Here is a 22,396-nt window from a genome sequence, read left to right as displayed (position 1 = left end):
GTGGACAGTTAATTACTTTAGTTTATTACATTTCTTAAGTAACTTGCCCGACGCTGATTGTATACTTAAAGTGTCTGCAATTCATTCAGAAGATGTACTTTTGATTTCTTGTTTTATTTTGAAGCCAAAATAACTTTTTTGTGGAGAACAGCATGTCTTTACCAGCATGAGAAAACTCTCTCACACACACACACACACACACACACATCCACAGGGGGAGTTTCCTGTTAAAGTGCACAGGAGCAGAAGGGGAGGAGTGAGGAGGGGAAAGTGGGAGGAGAGGAGGGAAGGAATGTCCGAGCAGAGGCATTGTGTTTGGTTATCGCACGACCAGAGAGAGAGAGAGGAGGGAGGGAAGGAGTGAGTCTGCTGGGAAGTAGAAAACCCTGTCAGAAGGAGGTGTGACTCAGCCGAGGACGGAGGAGCAGCAACGCCTTCGTGCTCTTCTGTTGGAGACGTGGATCGATCGACAGCAGGCTGGAGGACTGATCGGCTGATGTCAATTCTTCTCGAATGATCCGAAGTCTGGTTTGAGGATCGTTGGATCGGTTTGAGGACAGAAAGCCTCGGTGGCTGACTCGAAGTCTTTAACTGATCGCTCTCATGCTCGATTAACTAAAAAGTCTGACCGATTTGATGCCTAATTGACTGACTCGACAATTGATTGGTTGAGTCTGCGTGTCCTAATTGGCTAATTGGAGTCCTGTCAGCTCTCACACCTGATTGGAAGCCTGATTGATCGATTGGAGGCTGTTGTTGACATCAGGATGAGCGGAGCAGAGGAGGTGGTGTGCGAAGGCTGGCTGAGAAAATCACCACCAGAGAAGAAACTACGGCGTTACGTGAGTACTACTGAAGTTTGTTGTGTGTTTTGGGCTTGTTGGGTCCGTGCCTCATATAAATGGTGACTGTGCTTTAGACGCTGACGTGCGTGCCCCAGCAGTATGTGTGCACCTACAGGGCACACATACTGCTGGGTTTGTTTTTTTTTAATTAAGCCAGAGGATTATCTCTCGGTTTCATCACTGTTTACACAGTGAGTCATTTTATAAAGTTACGGTCATGATCATAAACTAACTAAACAGTCAGCAGCTGTCTGCTGCTCAGCCTGATGTGTTTCATTCAGTCACAGCCCAGTCAAAGGGATAAAATGTTGGACGTTAGCATTTCTTCAGCCAGACGTTCATGTCTACGTACCATATTGACATTTGTGCAAAACGTCTCATATCACGTTTGCATTACATGTTTATGACTTGACGTTCATAGCAGGAGGTTGAAGGGACGGTGGTGGAGTTGCAGGCGACAAGGCTGCCGAGCCAGTGGCCACCGTTCAAGGCTGTGTTTCAATATTTGTAAGTGTCACACCACTGGAAATTTTTAAAGAAGGCTTCCGGTTTCAAGTCAGGCCATCCGCTGTCGTGTTTGTGGGGACAAAACATGGTGTTTTTACCGATCCCTAAACAAGTTGTTTTTGTGCCTAAACCTAACCAGAGCATTAAAAAAAAATGCAACCTAAAGACACGTAGAGTTTTGACCTTTATGTGGCTTTTCAGAAATGTGCTTTGCTAACACTTATTCTGGCGATGGGACTATTAGGTGGACTGGCATAATAACTGCCAATAAAAGTATTTAACTGTTTAAGCCTGTAACATATATTAAATGTCTCCAGTTTCAAGGTTCAGTCAGATGCACTTCCATATTTAAAGCAAATAAACATGCGTATATATCTTTTTTGTGCACTTTTGGAGCGTTTGTTTCGCTTTTCTTCCTCAGACTGGACATGAAGTTATCATCGTGAAGCTCTGGTGATACTTCCACCTGACAGAAAAGACTGTACAGCTCTTTTTATTTTGTAGATTATAACCATGCATGTGCATCTTCTTTGCATATTTCAAATCACAAAACTGATGGATAGACAGGTAGTGTATCTTATTTTGAAATAAAATAGTTGTTGCATCCCAAAGTCCAGTTAAGAACCGTTGAAATGAGCACGAGACAGTTCAACGGCAGCATGGCTCGCTTTCCAGTCAGGAAGCAGCTTAGGCAGTTATACACACACACACACACACACACACACACACACACACATGCACGCACGCGCATACACTGCATAACTGGCATGCCTTGCCAGTGAGTTGAGCTAATCTCATCTCTTCTCTCTCTCCATATTTTCCCTTCATCTTTCTTTCTTTTGTTCCGTTCCAGGGAAAACGTCTGTCCCTCTCTTTCATTCATTTACTTTCTCTTCCTGTTATCTTGTCACTTTCTGTGTGTGTGTGTGTGTGTGTGTGTGTGTGTGTGTGTGTGTGTGGAAAGCAAAGGGCAAAGGAAGAACAAATGAATCAGAAGAAAAGTTAAAGTTCAACAAATAACTGAATGGAAAAACAGGAGTTTATCTGTTTGAATTATGAGGACTTCATTACCCACAATCCCCTTCAGCTGACATCAGTAAACTAAATGTCATGAGAGCGTTTGAGAGCGAACAGTCTGCAGCTACAAACGAAGTCCTGAGAAGAAGAAGATGATGATGATGATGATGATGATGATGATGATGATGATTTCCAAATGACAGAGCCCATTGTCACACACTGTGTGTATATTCAGCCATGATGGTATACACAACCCAGTGTGTACACACACACACTGTCCGGGCAGCTGTGTGTCGTGTGTCAACACACACACTCACGCAGAGCTCTCTATAATAACTGCTGCAGCGGGCTGAGTGTGTGTTCACGGGCTCATGTGAGGTATTGGGCCAGAGTTCACCTCATCATACACTCCCTCTGTGTGTGTGTGTGTGTGTGTGTGTGTGTGTGTGTGTGTGTGTGTGTGTGTGTGTGTGTGTGTGTTATGTAATGAACTAATCGCTCTCAGCTGGGCCATATTGGAGGAGGGGGGGCCTCCCTGAAGATTTAAAAGATTTGGAAACACACACGAACTGGAACAGAACCAGAACGAAAAATTCTGCAACCTTCAGTGCAGAAACACACACACACACACACACACACACACACACACACACTTAAGGTCACACACAGTTTAAGGAAAGTTGTGAGAGACCGTCACAGCTCTGGTACCTGCAGCGGTCTTGTTTTTCCATCAGGAGTATATTTGTGCAACACGCTGAGGTGTATAATTATTTAACAGTAACGATGACACATTCTCACCAGGCTGTAAACGAGCCAACACTTCAGTCCAACCTATTTGGAGAAGGAATTAAATTCAAAAAGGCAAATTATATTTCAAATTGTCTCAAGGCCAAAGATAAACTGAAGAAAATTAATATCATTATTTTCTTATTTTTTTACATTCTGCTTCTTGTTGTCCCTTTTCTACGATGGTGTACACGGGCCATCGTGGGTAAAAAAAACAATATTAAAGTGGTATATTAGCGGAAAACACACAAATGTGTGAGGAAAAACTCAAATATTGTCTGAGATTAAAGTGGTTAATATACTAGAAAACATCAAAAATGTGCTAGAAAATGCTTGAATATACGCTGAGATTGAAAAGGTTTATTTACAAGAAGACACTCACGAGTTTTTGGGAAAATAACTTGAATATCGTCTGATGTTAAACTGGAAAGTTTAAGAGAAAAAATGTGCAAATCTGTGAAGAAAAACTTGAATATCCGCTGAAGTTAAAGTGGTAGATTAATGAAAAAGCACAAATTTATTAGAAAACACTTGACTATCATGTGAGATCGAAGTTGTTTATTTACCATGAAAAAAAAACTGAATTTCCACTGAAAACAATCACGAATTTGTGAGATTCAAAAGTGTGAATATCTGCAAAAAGAAGTGGTGGATTTGCAAGAAAAACCTTTTTGCTTCTACTTATTTTGGATGCACAGTGTAATGACTGCAGAAAAATGACACCATCCATGTGCAGATTGTTGTCATTGGTTTAAAGACTTTTCAGTTGCATCTTGGGAAGTCTTAAGTCTGCAGTAATACACAATAAGATGAGAGATGAGGCAAAGGTGATGTTACTTTCATTTCAGCTGTAAAGACATTTAATCTCAGTGTCTGACAGAGTGAGGTCAGTGATTTCTGTCAAATTGAAAGTGTCGAGCGGTCACTTGTTGACAGTTCTGAGAAGTCGGCGCCGACTGTGATGGGAAGAGGAGGAATGGATCAACAAATGAGGAACCGAGCTGTGGGACGTTTGTTCTTCGGGTCTGCTGTTAATTTTGGTTCGGAGGCAGGATGGAGGAAGTGTTATTTTAGATCCATTGTGCCCTCTTCCTGTCGGGGTCAGAGGTCAGAGGAGGAAACAAAACGAAAGAAGAGGAGGAGGAGAAGTGAGAGGGAAGAGATTAGAGACGAGAGGTTATCGTCAGTGTGAAGCTGCCGGTGTTCAGGTAGTTTAATGTGGACGATGAGGAGAGATATTAGTTATAGTTATAATATTATAAGTATATTAGTAAAAATATGTGTAATATTTTGCCTTGAATACAAAAAGCAGTTGAACTAAAACCTTTACGAGCTGTTCATTATTTAGGTTTTAAAAAGGAACTCACAATTATATTAAATTATTATATGAAAATAAATGTTAAAAGATTATAAATAAATAATAACATGAATAAACGCAAAGAATTACCTTTTAAAATGTTTAATTACTTATTTATTCCTCTTTATTTCCACTTTCTTATATTGTTATTTTTTTATATGGAACTCTTATGACTCCATAGATGGTTAAAAAAATACAGTAATTTATATGAGAAAAATAAATAAATATATAGTTGGAAAAAAATGTATATATATATATACAGAAATAAATGGACAAATAAAATAGAAAATAAATGAAAAAAATTTAAAAAAATCTTTTTTGTATATTATTATTTGTCACATTTTCAAAATGTACATATATATTCTTTAATTTATTCACATTTGTATTTAAATATTTATTTTCTTATGCTTTTAAGAGGTTTATTTTGGCACTCTGATGACTCCATAGCTTATGGTTAGATAAATCAAGAAATCCATTAAAATTGAGTCATTAAATAAAATAAGTTATCAATATAAGTTTCCAACAACATAAAAGAAAAAATATGTACACAACACATTGATTTACACATAAATGAAAATATTGTTTTTATAAATGTTCCTTATATTTTCGCTTTATTTCTCTTTAAATTTCCACATTTATTATCTCAGTCTTTTACAAATTTATTTTGTAATGTATTTATTTTCATGGCGCTCCTGTGACTCCATATGTTAGTGCATCCGGCTCTTTTTACTAAATCACTAGTTTGAAACCAGTTCGGACTTTACACACAAACTTGATTTAAAATCAGCTGGTGCAGCTCAGTCCGGTTCCTTTAATCAGAACAAAACATAGAAAATATTTTCATAGTTTTTTTGACTCCCTGCTGCTTTTTTTGTTTTGGCCTACAGCCTGAAGACGACTGATCATCAAACAGACAAAACACACACACACACACACACACACACACACACACACACACACACACACACACACACACACACACACACACACACACACTACTGCCACCTCTTGCCGGCATTTCCTCTTCAGCTATTTCCTCTTCCTGTCAGTGTTTGGAGAGAAGACGGGGGGGGGACGTGCTACACAGTATTTAATTGCTGTGCACTTTGATCAAAAACACACACACACACACACACACACACACACACACACACACAAACAAGATGAGGCGGGCCTTTGGAGTCACGTTGGTTTTGTTGAGAAACACAATTAAGCGCAGATCAGATGGATTTGGTCTGTTGGACTGGTGGAAACTCACTGGCAAACACACACACACACACACACACACACGCTGTAGCTCAAGTCTTTGTTTCGAGTCACACTTCCTCATAATTTCTGTCTTGTCAGTTTGCTGTGGAACAAATCTACATTATCTCGATTCCTTTAAACAGAAAACACTTTGTATCATTTGGCCAGATAGTGTGTGTGTGTGTGTGTGTGTGTGTGTGTGTGTGTGTGTGTGTGTGTGTGTGTGTGTGTGTGTGTGTTGTGTGTGTGTGTGTGTGTGTGTGTGTACATGCTGTTATTGAATTAAAAACCTTTTTCATGCTCTGATTCACACCTTTAAATAATCATGATGTGTCTTTTGCACACACTACCTACACACTAACACTGACTCCACAATCACACACACACACACACACACACACACACGTGTGCGGCTGGTGAGTCATGTCTGAAATATGAGGTGTCATCCCGCGGCTCGCTCCAGGGAGATGGACCCTACCCACAATGCTCTGCTCAGTGCATGATGGAAACAACCTGAGAGAAGTGTCAAACATTTAGCAATTCACTGTGTGTGTGTGTGTGTGTGTGTGTGTGTGTGTGTGTGTGTGTGTGTGTGTGTGTGTGTGTTAACATTCATGTGCACTCGACTGTAAAACTCCTGACATGGGAGAGAAACACCAGAGTTACAGAGTTAGAGGAACATGGAGAGCATAAATCATTTAAACCGACCTGAACAACTAAAGCTCCTGAGCACTAATAGTGACTTTTTGGTCTTTATTAAAGATATAATATGTAGGATTTCTGCATTAAAATGTCTTAAAACAAATAGGCCTTTGTTATATATTTCGTTGAGTTCATCCCAAATGTTTCCAACAATGGATGAAATATATTTTTTAATATTTCTGGTCTGAACAGTTAACATTATCTACCCAGTTTCTGTCTCTTGAGAATTTCATGCGTTGATGTTTTTATATACGTAAAAATGAAAAAAAATGAACAATTCTTCCCTTTGAATCGTAACAAATGTCTTTACTCTCTCCAGGCGTGGAAGAGGCGTTGGTTCGTGCTGCGAAGCGGGCGGCTGAGCGGTGAACCGGATGTCCTGCAGTACTACAAGAACCAGCAGTCCCGCCGGCCAATCAGGACCATCAACCTGAACCTGTGTGAACAGGTGAGCACTTAAAAACACTGACGCCATGTTGGAGGACTGCTGAGAAGTTACTTGATGTTCAGCCACAACTATTATGCATGCAAAATGTTTCATTTCAGTTTGAGGGTTTTATACTTCATGCATTTATTGTTATATTACTTTGTTTAAAAGTAATTTCAATCGACTGCGCTAACTAAAGTAACACCTTGATGTCTAAGGAAAATGGCCACTGTTGGAATATAGTTTGATGCCAGGTAAAGTTTATACACTCTCCTTCAGGTGGATGCCGGCCTGTCGTTCACAAAGAAGGAGCTGGAGAGCAGCTTCGTGTTCGACCTGAAGACGGAGGAGAGGACCTGGTACTTGGTGGCCGAGTCCGAGGAGGACATGAACCGCTGGGTTTCCTCCATCTGCCTCCTCTGTGGCTTCAACCCGACGGACGACGGTGAGGCGGAGAGAGGAGGAGGCAATCAAAATATCAAAATATTCCTCACACCTTTTTAGGAGTTTGCATTTGAAATGGGTTGATGTGTGGGTTGTGGCTGAGTCAGTGTGAAAACTGGTGGGAGGAGAGAGAACATGCAGGGAGAAGGTTGACAAAATGTCTTGTCACAGGATCGTGTGTCTGTGACTCAGTGTACATAAAATACTTTAAATATCATAAATACGGTGTTACATATGACAGCTTTGCCTTCTACAGTCATTTAAACTGTGTCTTGTTGTGTTAATGATAGCCAAAACTCTGATAAACAAAATGGGTCGGATGAATCAGACTTTTTTTAAAGCATCGATCTCTTAGACTTCTTTCTGACCCCGCCAACAAATTTCAAATGAAACACTGAAATTCCCACAATGCCCTGCAGCAAGACACAGGGAGACCTCCTCACGACTTTTGTCTACCCTCTCGGAGTTACATTTTTGTTATTTGATGTCCAATTTGTCTGATTTTCGTACCACAGTTCCAGAGAGACCTCCCATCTCCAGCTCGTCCTCCATCACAGCAATGACCCAGACGAGTGGCACTGCCGCTGTCACCACAGTAACAGGCTCGGTCCCGCCTCCATACGATCCTGTGCGGATCCTGGAGCATGGCAGCAGCGTAGAAGAGGATTACCTGTGGTTATCACACTGCCAGAGTCACATCAGGTAAACACACACAAGACACAAGACTTCATTTTGCGATATAAGAGTTAATTCAACACTAAAATACTGCATTTCACTGTACATTTCAGCACCAAAACAGAGAGTATTTCATATTTATTTACACATTTTAAATCTCTTGCAGTATAAATTGTAAATTGAACCTCAAAGATCTCACAAACACTACTTTTGGGATTAAAATGGTGTTTGAATGAACACCAGAGAGGAAGAGATCTAACAAGTCTATCCACAGATAGCCATGTACGCCGATGACGCCGAGATGTCTGTCATCAACATCTTCCCAATTAGCGAACACTCTTCATACTACATCTTCCCGATCTTGCAACGTCTTGAAATACGTATATTAGTTGAGTAAACTTTGACGCAAGTTAAACATACTGGACCGTTGACTTGGTGTCATACTTCACATGAACAGAGGACTCCTGACCTTAACTCCTCCATTCCTGCTGTCATTCTTGCTTCGACCAGTAGAGGCAGCCGCCTGACAATGAACGTAAATGTAAATTGTAATTAGCTGCTCGCACAGACGACTTATGCGGCTGTTTTTCTGGTGAGGACGGGCTGATGGTGCAGAAATCTTGAGGACCAGAGGTACATTTTCTCTCATGTGGTGACCAGCTACTAAAACAAGTAAAAACAGCCAGTGAAACAGTTTATAAGTCTTGTGAGTTTTGTTTCATAAGGTTGGCTTCCATTTCAGCAGTCATTAACGACCACAAATACATAAAGCGCACAATTTGTCACTCTGCTTCAGACTACAGGAAACGAGCTGAGTCAGCGTTACATGTTCAGACGTGTTGAATCTAAAGAGGGGGATTAGAGGTTTATCTCAGCCTGGATCACACCCACGGTTTAGTTCACAAACTGCCACAGAAGAATTCATTAGAACACAATAAAAGCTGTTTTCCTTCTTCGTAGGAAAGATCTTGTTTGTATTTCTGTTTGAAATCACTTTTATTTCGTCTGCAGGCCTCCTCTTGGCTCCTCCACCTCTCTTGAAACCGACTACAACGACAACCTCTACCCTCCTCCCTCCGCCACCTCCTCCTCCTCCTCCTCTTCCTCCTCTCCTTCCCTCCTCCCCAACGGCCTCGCATTTCCATCCTCGTCCGGCTTTAGGACGGCGTCTTGGACGGTTTCCACCATGTCAGGCCCTTTCAGCCAGTCTCTGGATGCCAGCACGACCTTTGAGCTACAGAAACGAGCCGGCAGACCTCGTTGTCACCCGTCTCCTCACCCCAGGAAGCACTCGCTGGACTTCCACCTGCGACCCGTGGCGATCCCACTCAGTGATGACTTTCACTCTGCTGTGCATCCACATACGCATTCATACACCAACAGTGGGTACCAGATCCCCCGTCCGGCGTCAACCCCGCAACCACGACCCCCTCGCCGCCCGTCTTCCACCCCGAGTGTGGACTCCCTCACCCAGGGAGAGCAGCACGCCTACACCCCGACTCCTCCTCCACGTCCTCCGAAGCCTCCAAGCATCGCAGCCCAGGGAGAGAGCTCAGGCGTGGGCACGCTGCCCCGATCCACCTCAGACCTGGAGAGGAGGGACGGATGTGTGGAGGGAGGAGGAGGAGGTCTGCCAAGGAGTAACACCATCGCTACGCCTGGACGCACACAGACAGGTAAGACGACAAGAGTCTCAGATTAGGTGGGTTTATTTGCTACTTTTGGAGGGAGGCAGGTGAGCTGTTTCATATTATGCTTTTGGGGTTTTTGCCTCTCCCCAAAGTCCACGTTAAAGGGAGTTACTGTCACAGAAAACAGAAACTGCTCCTGCACCACCTGAAACGCCTGGTTTGGAGTCGAGCCTTTACCTTTGTAACTTGTGTGTGTCACTATGTAACAGGCGTTATATAAATATATACATTTATTTATTTATTTATTATAAAATATATACACTCCAGTCAGTCAGCAGACGTACAGCTGTAGCAGCGTTATTTTAGATCACACTACCTTGCTCGGCAAGCCTCTCGCGGCTACATCCTGCCCGTGAAGTAATGCGCATGTGCGACTTTCAACAAAGATCGAACAGAGGCGAGATGTCTCACTCTGTAGCTAGAACAGAGCATTCAAGACACAGTGTGAAAAGGTTGCTGCAGCAGTGAACCATATGAGAAAAATAATGTGCTTTTTGAAAATGAAGGTATGTAAAGCTGTTCTACTATGACCCCCAAATAAAAGTGTGAACCTGGAAATTAACCTTATATGACCTCTTTAAAGTTACTTTATGTTCATTTTTCATCACTGAGTTTATGCTCCAGTTAGGTTTGGACACAAAAAAACACTTGGTCGAAATTAGTAAAAGATTATGTTTTGGTTTAAATAACCTGGTTATGTTGCTACAAACACGGCAGGAGCGTGTACCTAAGTCGATAAAAACATCCAGTGGTTTAGCGCTTTGTAAATCATTAGTATTGTGAGTAAGTCAATGGAAATAAATATTGTTCCCAATATTTAGTTTCAGTGGCTGTGAATTCCCTGCAGGAAGCTGCAGCGTCATTATTGCCCGGCGGAGAGTTTTAAATCCGGCACGTCAAGGAGATCTTTGGTTATAAAGCAGCTTTATTGTGCAGAACTGGCAGCGTTGATGGATTATCGCAGCTGAAACATTTTGTGCCAGTTTGCACCACAATTTGATTAAGGGTGCATTAGCTTAATTTAAAAAAGACCAGAACTTTGCCCCGCAAGAGCACAAAGAGTGTTTTTCAACCACTTCTCTGTTTCCAGGCTGCTTGATAGAAATGTAGATTAAAAAAACGTGATGAAAACAAAGCTGCTAAAGAGAAACAACGTGCTCGAACGTGATGCTTTTATGGACTAAAAAGACCCGTGTAATATTTTTAAACTGCAATGAAAATCATTTTCGATGAAGAACGTTTAAAGGAACAGTTTGACATTTAGGAAACATACTTATTAGCTTTCTTGTAGAGAAAGAGCTAGAGCTAGCTGTTTCCCCTTGCATTAAGGCTTTATGCTAAGCTAAGCTAAGCTAACCCCCCCAGACTCAGGCTTTGTTCTTAATGTACAGATATGAGATCGATATCAGGGATGTTTAGTTTCTATCTTCTGTGTTTCAGGCTGTGATTCCTTCTACATCCCTCGCTCTCTGTCCGACAGAGCGAGCATGTTTGAGTTCAGCGACAGCTTCAACAGCTACTTCGTGAGCGAAACAACCTTTAAAACTAAAATCCAATATATGTTTTCAGTATTTTACATATCATCTTATGATTGTGTTCATTTAACTCTGTTTGTCTTTCTCTCTCAGTTTAATAAAGGAATGGTACCTCTGGGTAGTGTTTGCTCTGAAGATGATGACGTGGATGAAAACTATGTTCCCATGAGCGCCGCGACCACCGAGCCTCCTGTCGCGCCCAGGTTAGTCAGAAGATACACGATATGTTGAATTGTGTTTGTGTGATGATTTCATTATTTTTAAAGGTTTTATAAGAGTGGAGCTTTACAACTATAAGACCTGTATGGAGTCATAGGAGTGCCATAAAGAAATACAAATGCAGAAGATATGAAGAAAATATAATATTTACATCTGTATTGGACAAACATCAGCCTGAAACACTTTAACAACCAGTAGATGACCAGTCTGAAACTCTTCATTTTCCAGTTTCTTCTTCTCTGGTTCCAGGGTGCCTCCACCTTCTTCCTCGGACGCCTCCGTCCAGCACCAGGACGGTAACTACGTCCCCATGACCCCCCTCACCCCTTCCCTGCCCCTTCATCCCACCCCTGCCACAGGTGACCTGGCGTCCCTGGGGAGGCAGGTTCCCCCACCGGCCCACATGGGTTTCCGTAACTCCCCCCTGACTCCCGTCGCTCCCCTCACCCCGCCGCTCCGGAGGAACACCGTGAACACTGCTGGTGGGATCAAGGCCGAAGCCGTGCCGCCTCCGATCCACCGCAACCTGAAGCCACAACGCAGAGGTGAGAGGAAACATTAGCACAAGATCCTGAATGTCAAAAGAACAATAAACATTTACAGTAATAATAATATTGCTGTAGTTTAGCCGGCTTAAAGCTTTCTGCCGTCTGATGTTGTGACTCCCTGCAGGAGTTTTTGTCAGTCAGCCTGCAGAGAGAACAGACGTCCAGACCGCTGGAGAGCCGACACGCAAAACAAGAGGTACGAACCAACTGAACTGAAAAGTGACAACACGAGACTGGAACTGACATGAACATCGCCTCTTAAACAAACTACATTCCTGTTATTATAGTAGTGGTTTGATAATATAAAATAGTGATTTAAGGCGTAAGTGTTGAAACCTGATTGACAGAGGTCGCAGGTTGGGAAACTAACACAGCCCTCCACTTATTCTATCAAAATGATGGACGAACAAAAGAAACATCAGACCCAAAAACCAAATGGTGAAGTGGGAGTCACTGATCGTAGGGGGGGAACCAAAATGTATAGAAATAATTTTCAAACACTCAACGCAGATGTTTCACCCCAAACAGAAAATGCAGCGCGCCAACTGAAGGTGTCGACTCCCTGAAACACACAACCAGCTGAGCAGAGGCTCTGCAGCCCCATTATATAGACTCCCAGCTGACTGATTGCAGCCAGCTGAGGGAGAACATCACAGGTGCACCCAACAGCTTTCTGATTACCTGTGACCTGAGAAATTACCTGATCTGTCCATAGCACAAGTACTCCAGCCACATCTTACAGCCTCCATCAGCAGACGGTGCAACTTACCAAATATAAGCGTTCAAATGCTTCTTACAGAAGTGGATTTTTCAAGCGTGTACTTTGTTTCTGTGGTGTATCGACAGGTCTTTTGCGTGAGACTGGACTGCTCTGATTAACAGACAGGACTCTGGTCAAGTCCACACTCGTGTTTCACATCTATACTTTTACTTTCCTCCACTAAATAATTCCTGTTTTTGGTCGTTTCATTTCCTGAAACAGTCGGTCGTTTCTTCTCTCTCTGTGGCTTTTCTTCTTCTCCGACTGTCTCTCTCATCGTCTTCCCTCTCTCCGTTAGTCATTCGTCGCGTCTCTCGCTCCCCTTCGGCGTCTTTGAGTTTTAATTATTTACCTGCTTCCACTTTGCTCGACAAGGCTGCAGCACAAGGTCATGACAGCCGCACAGTCCAACACGCAGCTGCCATATATAGAGCCGCAGCATATAGAGACGCTCACATTAAATATTAGTGAAGGTTCACAGTTGGGGAGCAGATTCTGCAACACTGAAACACTCACACAGATTTTACTTCCTGTACAGAGCTTTTGTTTTCAAACATAATTAGTCTCATTATTATTTCATTTGTACTCAAACTTTACAGAAAACTTATGACAACAACTTATGAGGCTTAACTTGGGTCAGATGAGGACGTTCAGGTGTCTCGTATCAAGACTTTCATTCACACCTCTGTGTTTTGAGATGTTAAACGTCTCCTCTCCTCCCTCCCAGTGAAACCAGCTCCTCTGGACATCACTCCAGTGCAGCAGGACTGGCAGGAAGTCCCGCCCCCTGTGCGCTCACCTGTCACTCGAACCTTCACACGAGAGTAAGTGTGTGTGTGTTGGATGTGTTAGTGCAGCGTCAGCAGAAAACTACAACACACGTCAATATTTAATGTCCATTACAGTCAGAGAGAGAGAGAGAGAGAGAGAGAGGGAGGATGTGTGAATGTGAGCAGGTACAGTCAGCTGGGCTGCACTCTGCTGCCCCCCGGTGGTGCTGAAGAGAACTGCAGCTTCAATAGATGTACTATCATTACAACTGTGAAACATATTCATGAAGTTTATTTCGTGTGTGTGTGTGTGTGTGTGTGTGTGTGTGTGTGTGTGTGTGTCCATCAGTCCGTCCAGTCGTCGGTCTTTCAGGCCGACCTCTGCTCACAGCTCGTCTCCTTCCTCTGATTCTGATGAACCTGAAGACAACTACGTCCACATGACGACCTCCAACCTCAGCTTCAGCGCCGGAGAGTCGGTAAGACTTTCCTTCTTTCCTTTCCTTCCTTCTCTCTTTTCTTCCTTTTTATGTTACTTCTTCTTTCTTCTGTTTCCTTTTAATGAATGCTTTAAAAAACTGTGTGTGTGTGTGTGTGTGTGTGTGTGTCCACAGTCTCTGAGGCTCATGCTGCACCGGGCGTCGGAGGGTGGAGTCAGCAGCCCGTTGCTACGGCGAGCCAGAGGCAACAAGCAGGTGGAGTACCTGGACCTGGACCTCCACACTGGGCGATCGACACCAATGAGACAGGTAACTCCTCTCCCTCTCTCTCTCTCTCTGTCATATTGTTTCTTTTTGTTTACTGTTGTTGTTATTGTGTTGTTAACACTGTAATCATGTGTAAACTTCATATTCCCAATATGTGTGATACATGGATGATTTGTGTACTCTGCTGGCTGCAGTGGCTCGATCCTGAGATCAATATAACACCTGATAAAAATAAATTTTCACCATCTCCAGAATCGCAGCACGACAGAAGGTGGAAGCGGCGGCAGCGAGCAGGCCGGAGCAGGCGAGGAGCGCCCACGAGGCGGGCGAACGCGCGTGGACTACGTGGTGGTGGACCCCGAGAGGACCAAGGCCCTCAGGAGCACCAGAGAAGCATGGCATGATGGGAGGATGTCCACGGAGAAGGAGAAATGCTAGAGACGCACGAGCACACACAGAGACGTACTGAAGAAGCACTGAGAAACACAGAGTTAGAAGTTTTAAATTAAATCCTGCCCAAGAATTTTTATGACCCTGTTCAGACCTGGTAAAAACATCCGTCCTGAGACCCAATCACTCAGACGAACATGTCCTGGACCACATCGAAGGACCGCCTACTCAACTGACATGAAGAAGAAGAAGAAGAAGAAGAAGTCTGATGTAGTTCACTATAATGTAAATGACATGTTTGTCCTCTCTTAACCTGCCAATGTTAGCAGCTGTCTGTTTCAACCGATCCAAACATGATATCACCAGACTCCCTTAAGAAATCATGTAATTTTAAGATTTGTTGAGAAGGGCAGAAAATTAAAATCACTTTGTGAGACGACTACAGCAAATTCTAAATCATTGGTGCTTTCTTATAAATTCGGCATTAAATGCAAAACATTAGGTTGTTTGTTTCCTTGTAAAAAGTGTCAGTTTTGTCGCAGCCTCGCTGTACCAGCTTGTGTGCTTCTGTGACTGAAGTGTGTCTTACCTGCCAACATTTAGCAGCTTTTTAAACTGACTTTCACCAAATGTATGAAGGAACATAACATTTATTGACCATAAACATGTCAAATTTTACAGACACAGTAAACAGTAACCAATATACGCTACATTTGTGTAGCCTCTGGAGAAAGTCCCCAGACTCCCTTTAAAAAACACTCAATTTTGTGAGTTGTTGAGTCAGAGAAACTTTATGAACTTTGTGAAAAACTTTCTCTGACAAATTCTTAATTATTTGAGCTTTCTTGTTAATTCGGCAAATGTTCCACATAAAGTTCTGTCTTTCTCCTGGTGATGTGTTCGTTTGCATGTAGAGCAGAGAAGTGAGAGTTATCACAAGTGGTCACTTGACTCACATGTTAATGCCACGTCTGAGAGAAATGTTCATGCTCGGCTGACTTATTGACCTTAAGTGTGTCACACCAGTCGAAGTCGTGAAAACGTTGGCCGGTGTGTTTGGAGGGCAAAACCAAACATTTATAGGACGGATCAACATTAGCATTTTATTAGGTAACACATAAGCATCAATCCATCTTCATATAGCCAAGAAACTAAGGTTCTTCGACTCCGCCTACATGCCTCTAACAAACATTGTAGAGACCAAAAATTAGGTCACAGGTTTGAAACAAGTTACTAAAGGTTGGAGTCAGTGCAGGTAAATCAACCAGCATCAAACCAAGCTTCAGGTAGAGCTAGATCGTGTTTACTGCTGAATAAGTGAAACCTACAAGTCTGATGATCATCGGTCATTTTCTCATGTAATCATCCCAGAAGTTTGTTGAAGTGAATGATTGTGTCAAAATCTGTCCACGCGATGGATGTAACTGTTACTGCTGGATCATTTCACTGATTGTTTGAGAGTAAAATGTGATTATAGTAACGACTGTTCAGAGAATAAATGAATAAACGCCACTCATCACTATTTCTCGAGTGTTTCATTGATTCATACGACACAAAGTTGTCAAATTCAACGTGCAGTTCCACCTGTGGCCACTAGATGCTGCTAGTGATCATATGTTGAGGCAAACAGCTGGAGGCAGATCATGTCCAAAGTCTTCTTCAGCAAATGTTACATCATTCAGATCTAACAATGAAATAAGACTCAGACATTCCCTTCAAACCTGAGTTCATCGATTTGTTTTCTACATCTGAGGCCTTAAAGTCCTTTCACTGGCAAAAACTCGTGATTTGATTGTTTCTGCCAAGTCAAACAGCAGTCAAGTCTCAAACTGATCTCCTGTGGAGACCATGAAGGTCACACAGGATCAAACAAGGTCATTAGAAGAACGAGAACTTTATTGTCAACCCATCCATGAACGAGTAGGAATAAATATTGTTTTTGTGTGCTACATTTAACATTTTAGGCTGCAAACAAGGCAGACAGCAAAAAGTGTAAAGAAAGGACAAAAACTGTGCAGAGACAAAGCAAAAGTGAAAAAAAAACAGAATAAAAACAGTGAAAAAGCAAAGAAAAAGTGCAAAAAACAAAGTAAAAACTGTGCAAAAGCAAAGAAAAAGTGCAAAAAGGTAAAAAAAGTAAAAACTGTGCAGATTTTTTTTAAAATTCAAAACAGTCAAAAAAAGTAAAAGTGGTGCATCGACAAGTCACAAACAGTGCAAAGACACGTAGCTGAAATGTAAAATGTGTGCCCTGAGTAGGAGGTGTGTCCGGATACGCATCATCAAAGCACATCAGGGTGTACAGCATTTACAAACGCCAGTGACTCAGCATTGTGTTTACATGATGGTGTGTTATTACCTGGGCTGAAACAGCTACGTAACAGTGAACACCTCCTTCACTTGCTGCCAGGTACTTTCTTTTACGAGTGGTGCTTTTATATGTGCCGCTGCCTTTTTGTTGTCCTGTGTTGAAAAGTATTGACGATGTCTCCCCAACGTGTTACGCCCCCGGTCTAGGGGAACCAGAGACATGACGTGAGGTGCTCTCACCCACTCTCCCCACTCCCAAGAAGGCCAGTGTCACAGTATAGTGTTTTTTCTTAAAGGTAGCATTTATTCACTTCGGGGGGAGACCAAAGCCAAAACAACAAACAAAAAGGAGTCTAAACCCCTAACCTCCTAACCTAAAACCAAAAATAGCAACCAAAAGACAAACTCCTTATCTAACTCATAAGTAGGGAAAAACAGGAGAAAAGGGGTTAAATTAAAGGCTTCTCCCTCCTACTGGGCTACCATATAGACAATTCTTTGTTGGATATCACAGCTCTTTGTTGGATGTGGGAAGACAGGTAGAGAGGAAGACTGCAGTCAGCCGGTGCTTCAAGAGGCTCCTCTCCTGCCTCTGACCAATCCTGGGTCGACAATCAGCCAGGGATAGCCAATCAGCACGTCCAACCTGCCATCAATCACACACACCCACACACACACACACACACTCAGAGGAGACTGCTCACACCTTAGGAGGAGGAGGGACATAGCAGTGGATATACATGTACATATATATATATATATATATTCACACACACAATATAAACAACCCATGACCCAGGGTCAGAACACACCATGTTTACTGAGCTGAGGATGTTTACATGTACTTCCTCATGAACCAAAGTTGGACGGGTTAATATTTTAACCCGATGATTGATGATAATACTCACCATATTTTTGTCTCCAGGGATCGTGTCATCACCCACATCCTCCTCACTCTGGCATTTTTTTCATTCATGGCAACACACCCTGTAGATGTTGCCATGAATGTCAACAGCATAGTGGCACATGTCACACACTGTACCCGCTAACTTCAATGGGTGGAGCCTTTTTGTCTACTACAGGAGTTCATGTTTGTTTGTTTTTATTGTGTATGTCAGTGTTTTGCTGTCAGGCAACCGTATCCAAGAGGCAGGACCTGACCACCGTTATAAAAGTCTTCTCTGAGGCCTGGTCTCTGATTTCAAACCTGATTCAGTCCCTGAAGGTTGAAGGAGGTGCTTTCATTCCTTCTCATGCTTCAGCACCTCTGTCTTTTTGTTTGCCGGTCAGGTGGTCAGTGTTTTTTCCACGCGGGAGCTGGAGCTCACGTATCTCCGTGTCAGGTAGGTGCTGCACTGGAGCAGACGGTCTCTGAGATATTTGAAACATGTTGTGCAGCTTCCTGTCGCCTGCAGGCTGCAATACCTGCACACGCCCAAACACCTGCTCTCGTGCCCTTTGTCCCTGAGCTGAGTCATTCTGACTTTTGGCTTCATGGGAATTTTTCTTTCCGTCACAGTTATTATCTCCTGCTGCCGCTGCAAAGGAGAAAGTACCGGGGAGTTAATGTAGAGGCAGAAACAATCCTCCAATCAGGATCTCTGATAGTTAATTTGGCAGCTCTCTCATTCAGTGGTTAGTTCACACCACGGAGAGGAATTTAAAGACTCCATGTTGAATGATTTTTAAACAACATGTTGCAATAATATGAAAATGCATTTTTGAACACATTGGATTGTGTTTTGCAACAGATGCCAATATATTGTTATTTTCTCCATTCATTCATTTATTTTAAGGGATATATATCGAATATAAGGGAACATTTACATTATCGGTTATCAGCACATAAAGAAATTATAGCCAATAACACAAAACCAAATTGCTTTTGTTGGTGCAGCATCTACACAGAATAGGTGGTGGCATGAACCTTTAAAATTGTTTTGTGGGCAGCCAATAAAAACAACAATCAAACAATCTACATCGTAGCCTTTCGTGCACTCAGGTGTGCATGAAAAAGCATAAAAATACTGGTTTCCTTTATCAGTATCGGCCATAAGAGTCAGGTAATTATCGGTTATCGTATCAGCTGAAACAAATACATAAACAAAGAAACAAAGAAATATGAAAAGCAGAAAGAAAAAATGAAACTCTTTACACTCTTTTATCATATTTCTGTAATGTATTTGATATACATGTGTGTACAAACACATTTCGTACAGAACTACCCGTCAGCCGTCCTACAGATGTCGTCACGTCCGACGAACTGGTCTGACGGCAGTCGACGGGGGCGTCAATTCAGCTGCAACCTGCCCCACGAGAAAAAAAAACATGCAACTGCACGTCTGCAGATGAGACAAATGATTTAAGATAGGCAGGAGGAGCAGGAGTAGGCGGAGGACAGGCTCACTCTGATTGAGTAAAGACTCATTCTGGAAGTTTTTCACAGACTGAGGAGAGCCGACTCTGCCGGTAGGTCACACTCATCTCATATACAACCTCATCTTAATCTGTGAGGACAGTCGGGAAGAGGCTGAACTTTAGTGCAACACCGGCTGAGTAACTGCTGCTTTGAGTTAGAGTCAGCGGAGATAATGACAATAGAAATCAAATGAATGTGTTCATGCCTCCTCTGGCAGGGAGAAGATGATCTGCAGGATCCTGCTGCTCATCAGCCTCGACTGTGTCTGTGGTTAGTGTACACCTTCACTTTATTACCATACAGAGAAATGTTAAACGAAAATCACCATTTTTGTGCCAATGTGTCCTGGTCTTGGTTTGAAGTGTGTCATGTTGTGTTACGTCCTGCCCGTTGTCTTGTTTTCCCTCCCTTGTGATGTCCTGATAAGTTTCACCTGGCCCTGTTTCCCTCCTCTCTTTGTTTTCTCTGCTCACCTGTGTCCAATCAGTTATCACTGCATGTCTCCTCCTGCTTTGTCAGTTTGTTCTTTGAGTTTTTGTACTTCTTTATTTCTTCAATTTGCCCCGTCTGCTTCCTGTGTTTTTTCCCTCCTACCTCTTTGTTTCTTGCTATGTTTGACTTTGAATTCATCTACTACCACTACCTACCTACCTGTCTGCCGTCGTGTCTGCATTTGGGGTCCTCAAATTTTTGCCAGACTTTACCAGAGGGTCGTCATCACGGACAACAGGGAACAGTAGAAAACAGCAGATCAGGTTCATGATTTTGTTTTGGTTTGCTACCACAACAGGGTTAAACACATCAGTTTTCTCGTACTGTCCAGCGCCGCCGCTCTGTCTTAGCTCCTGTCTCTTTAAGGCCCCAGTCTGCTCTGATTGGTCAGCTCACACATGCCTGAGCCAGCACTGCTAACAACAACAGAGCAGCTGGGCTGAATCAATTCTTACTGCCAAACAATCAGCGAGGCGTAAATTACGCAACTGTGACACATGGTGATGTAGTGTGATGTCACAAAGTCAAGGAATTTGAGGCGGGACTACTGACGAGGCGTTCAGGAGCAGTGTTTTCTGTGGGAGAGAGGAGCTCCTGTTGGTGTCGACCTTTTTAACTTTTTAAGATCTTTGACTAAGTTGACATTGGCAAAGAGCTTGAGGACCTTTTTTATACCTTTATATATACTCACACATGTATGAATACTCTGGTTGTACTTGTGTTATCTGCAGTGAGGTGGATGAGTAACAGAGTACACGAGGTGAGTCATATCAGTGCATTTATGACTCACTCGTGTTGTCATTCCTCTGAGCGCTGACAACACTCCTGTGTCTTTTTGTTTTTATCACGTCTTTTTCATCTCTCTGTCTCGTCCTCTCAGGACTGTTTAAGCCTCGTTACACAGGTCCAGTCTATCCGTCGGAGGAGAACCAGAACCTCACAGTGGAGTGGCGCTTCTCGTCCGAGTCCAACATTTCCATCCCCTCACTGAAGGTCCACTGTGTGTTCGTGGTGCCTGAGCTGAAGGTGTTTTATCACCTGGACAACAGTGTTGACGAGCCTCAGCACGAGCAGTTCGCAGGACGGGTTCGGTGCGACAAAGACGCTCTCAGGACAGGACGACTCAGACTTCATGTGTCCAGAGTCAGGACTGAAGACTCGGGCCTGTACCTCTGTAGGATGGCCACTGAGTCTGGCAGGAAGGTCACACAGTTCTCACTCAGCATCGCTGGTAAGTCGAGATCATCACGTCAGGTGAAACAGTTTAAACTCATCTGGTCAGCACAGACAGACTCAAACTCTCAGCTACACTGATGTAAGACTGTGTGAACACACTGTTAATGCTCTTTACAGAAGCCACCGTGACGCCCACACCGCTGATACCAGAACCAGAACCAGAAGCAAAACCAAAGCCAGAGAGTCGGGGCAGAGCTGGCCTGTTTGTTGGACTGGGACTGGCAGCAGCAGCAGCAGCTGGACTGACTGTCTGTCACTGGACTTCTTCATGTCGCTCTACCTGAAGGGAAACAAGTAGGAAGTCGAGTCACATGAATGAAATGATTCAGCTTCCTTTCTTCAGCCGGCTGCTGCTTCCTGTCGTAACGGGTATTTTCTTTATGCTTGTTAAACTGGATGACTTGTGCAGGCGCAGGTTTACATCCACTATGGTGCTGTCTTATACATCACTTCTACATGGATGGTTTTGAAACGCCCTTTACTGCCTTACACAAATGCTACACAAATTACAGATATATGCTGTTATTTATATAGAAAAATGTGTAAAACACGTGGTGCATCTTTTGGATCTGCCTCAGGGTGAATGTAAACAGCAGCAACGAGATGGTGAAGATAACGTGGTCGGCATCTTCATATCAAAAGACATCTGGAAAACACTGTCCATCTACTTTGACTGCGTGTGAGCACCAAGCATCGATGTTATAAACACCTGTCCTCGGCCGGCTGTAGTCCTGCTCTCGGAGTATGAACAGTTAGTATATCATGAGGTCTGATATCTTGATTTTCACAGATAACTTGTACATGAAGGGCTCATGAAGTAGCCGGTTGCACCAGCTACACCTCACTTATCTGCCATAAAATGGTTGCCCAGTAGCTGTTTTCAACAACATTATAAAGACGCTGTTTTGCAGGAGATAAGCGAGAGAGGGCTGACGCAGATATACTGTCCTTATCTGAAGACTTTAACCCTCTGTTGTTGATCGGATGTGAAGATGTGGATAGAGCCCTGCTGAGGGTGGTGGAGATTAGCGGATAGGAGCGACCTCCCCTGTAGGTGAACGTCACAAGCATGCGTCAAACGTGTTTTTTGTGGTTACATTAACTTTTTTTCAACATTCCTGCAAACCACAGATTCGTCCAACTTCGTACGTGTCACATGTTTATGACCTGGTCTTCATACGGGGAGGTGTAGGAGATGGTGGTGGAGTTGCAGTCGGAAAGGCTCAACAGTTTGAGTCATTTTCTGCATTCAGAAACGATATTTTTAAAAGAGAACAAGGGGAACAACTTCCTGCCATGTCTGAATATATT

General features: G+C 43.0%; 2 protein-coding genes across 2 annotated transcripts; both read left to right on the top strand.

Moving 5' to 3' along the window:
* Positions 1-411: 411 nt before the first annotated feature.
* LOC311252081 (GRB2-associated-binding protein 1-like) lies at positions 412-16,150 on the top strand. The gene is made up of 13 exons (XM_084344913.1): positions 412-842; positions 6,782-6,910; positions 7,169-7,334; positions 7,849-8,035; positions 9,020-9,684; positions 11,140-11,222; positions 11,328-11,437; positions 11,703-11,998; positions 12,126-12,197; positions 13,489-13,585; positions 13,881-14,010; positions 14,146-14,280; positions 14,491-16,150. Exons 1-13 carry the CDS (start codon positions 768-770, stop codon positions 14,674-14,676), a joined length of 2,331 nt encoding a protein of 776 aa, XP_084201039.1. The 5' UTR covers positions 412-767; the 3' UTR covers positions 14,677-16,150.
* On the top strand, positions 14,767-21,434 carry LOC311251868 (uncharacterized protein; the record flags this gene model as incomplete). Its single annotated transcript, XM_084344513.1, has 5 exons — positions 14,767-14,898; positions 18,229-18,281; positions 19,575-19,627; positions 20,730-21,080; positions 21,203-21,434. The coding sequence occupies 5 exons, from the start codon at positions 14,767-14,769 to the stop codon at positions 21,367-21,369; spliced, it is 756 nt and encodes a 251-aa protein (XP_084200639.1). The 3' UTR covers positions 21,370-21,434.
* Positions 21,435-22,396: the final 962 nt, after the last annotated feature.

The sequence above is a fragment of the Pagrus pagrus genome, assembly GCF_965226575.1.
Source record: "Pagrus pagrus genome assembly, chromosome: 22".
NCBI classification, from domain to species: Eukaryota; Metazoa; Chordata; class Actinopteri; order Spariformes; family Sparidae; genus Pagrus; species Pagrus pagrus.
This window is presented reverse-complemented; position numbering and strand designations above follow the sequence as displayed.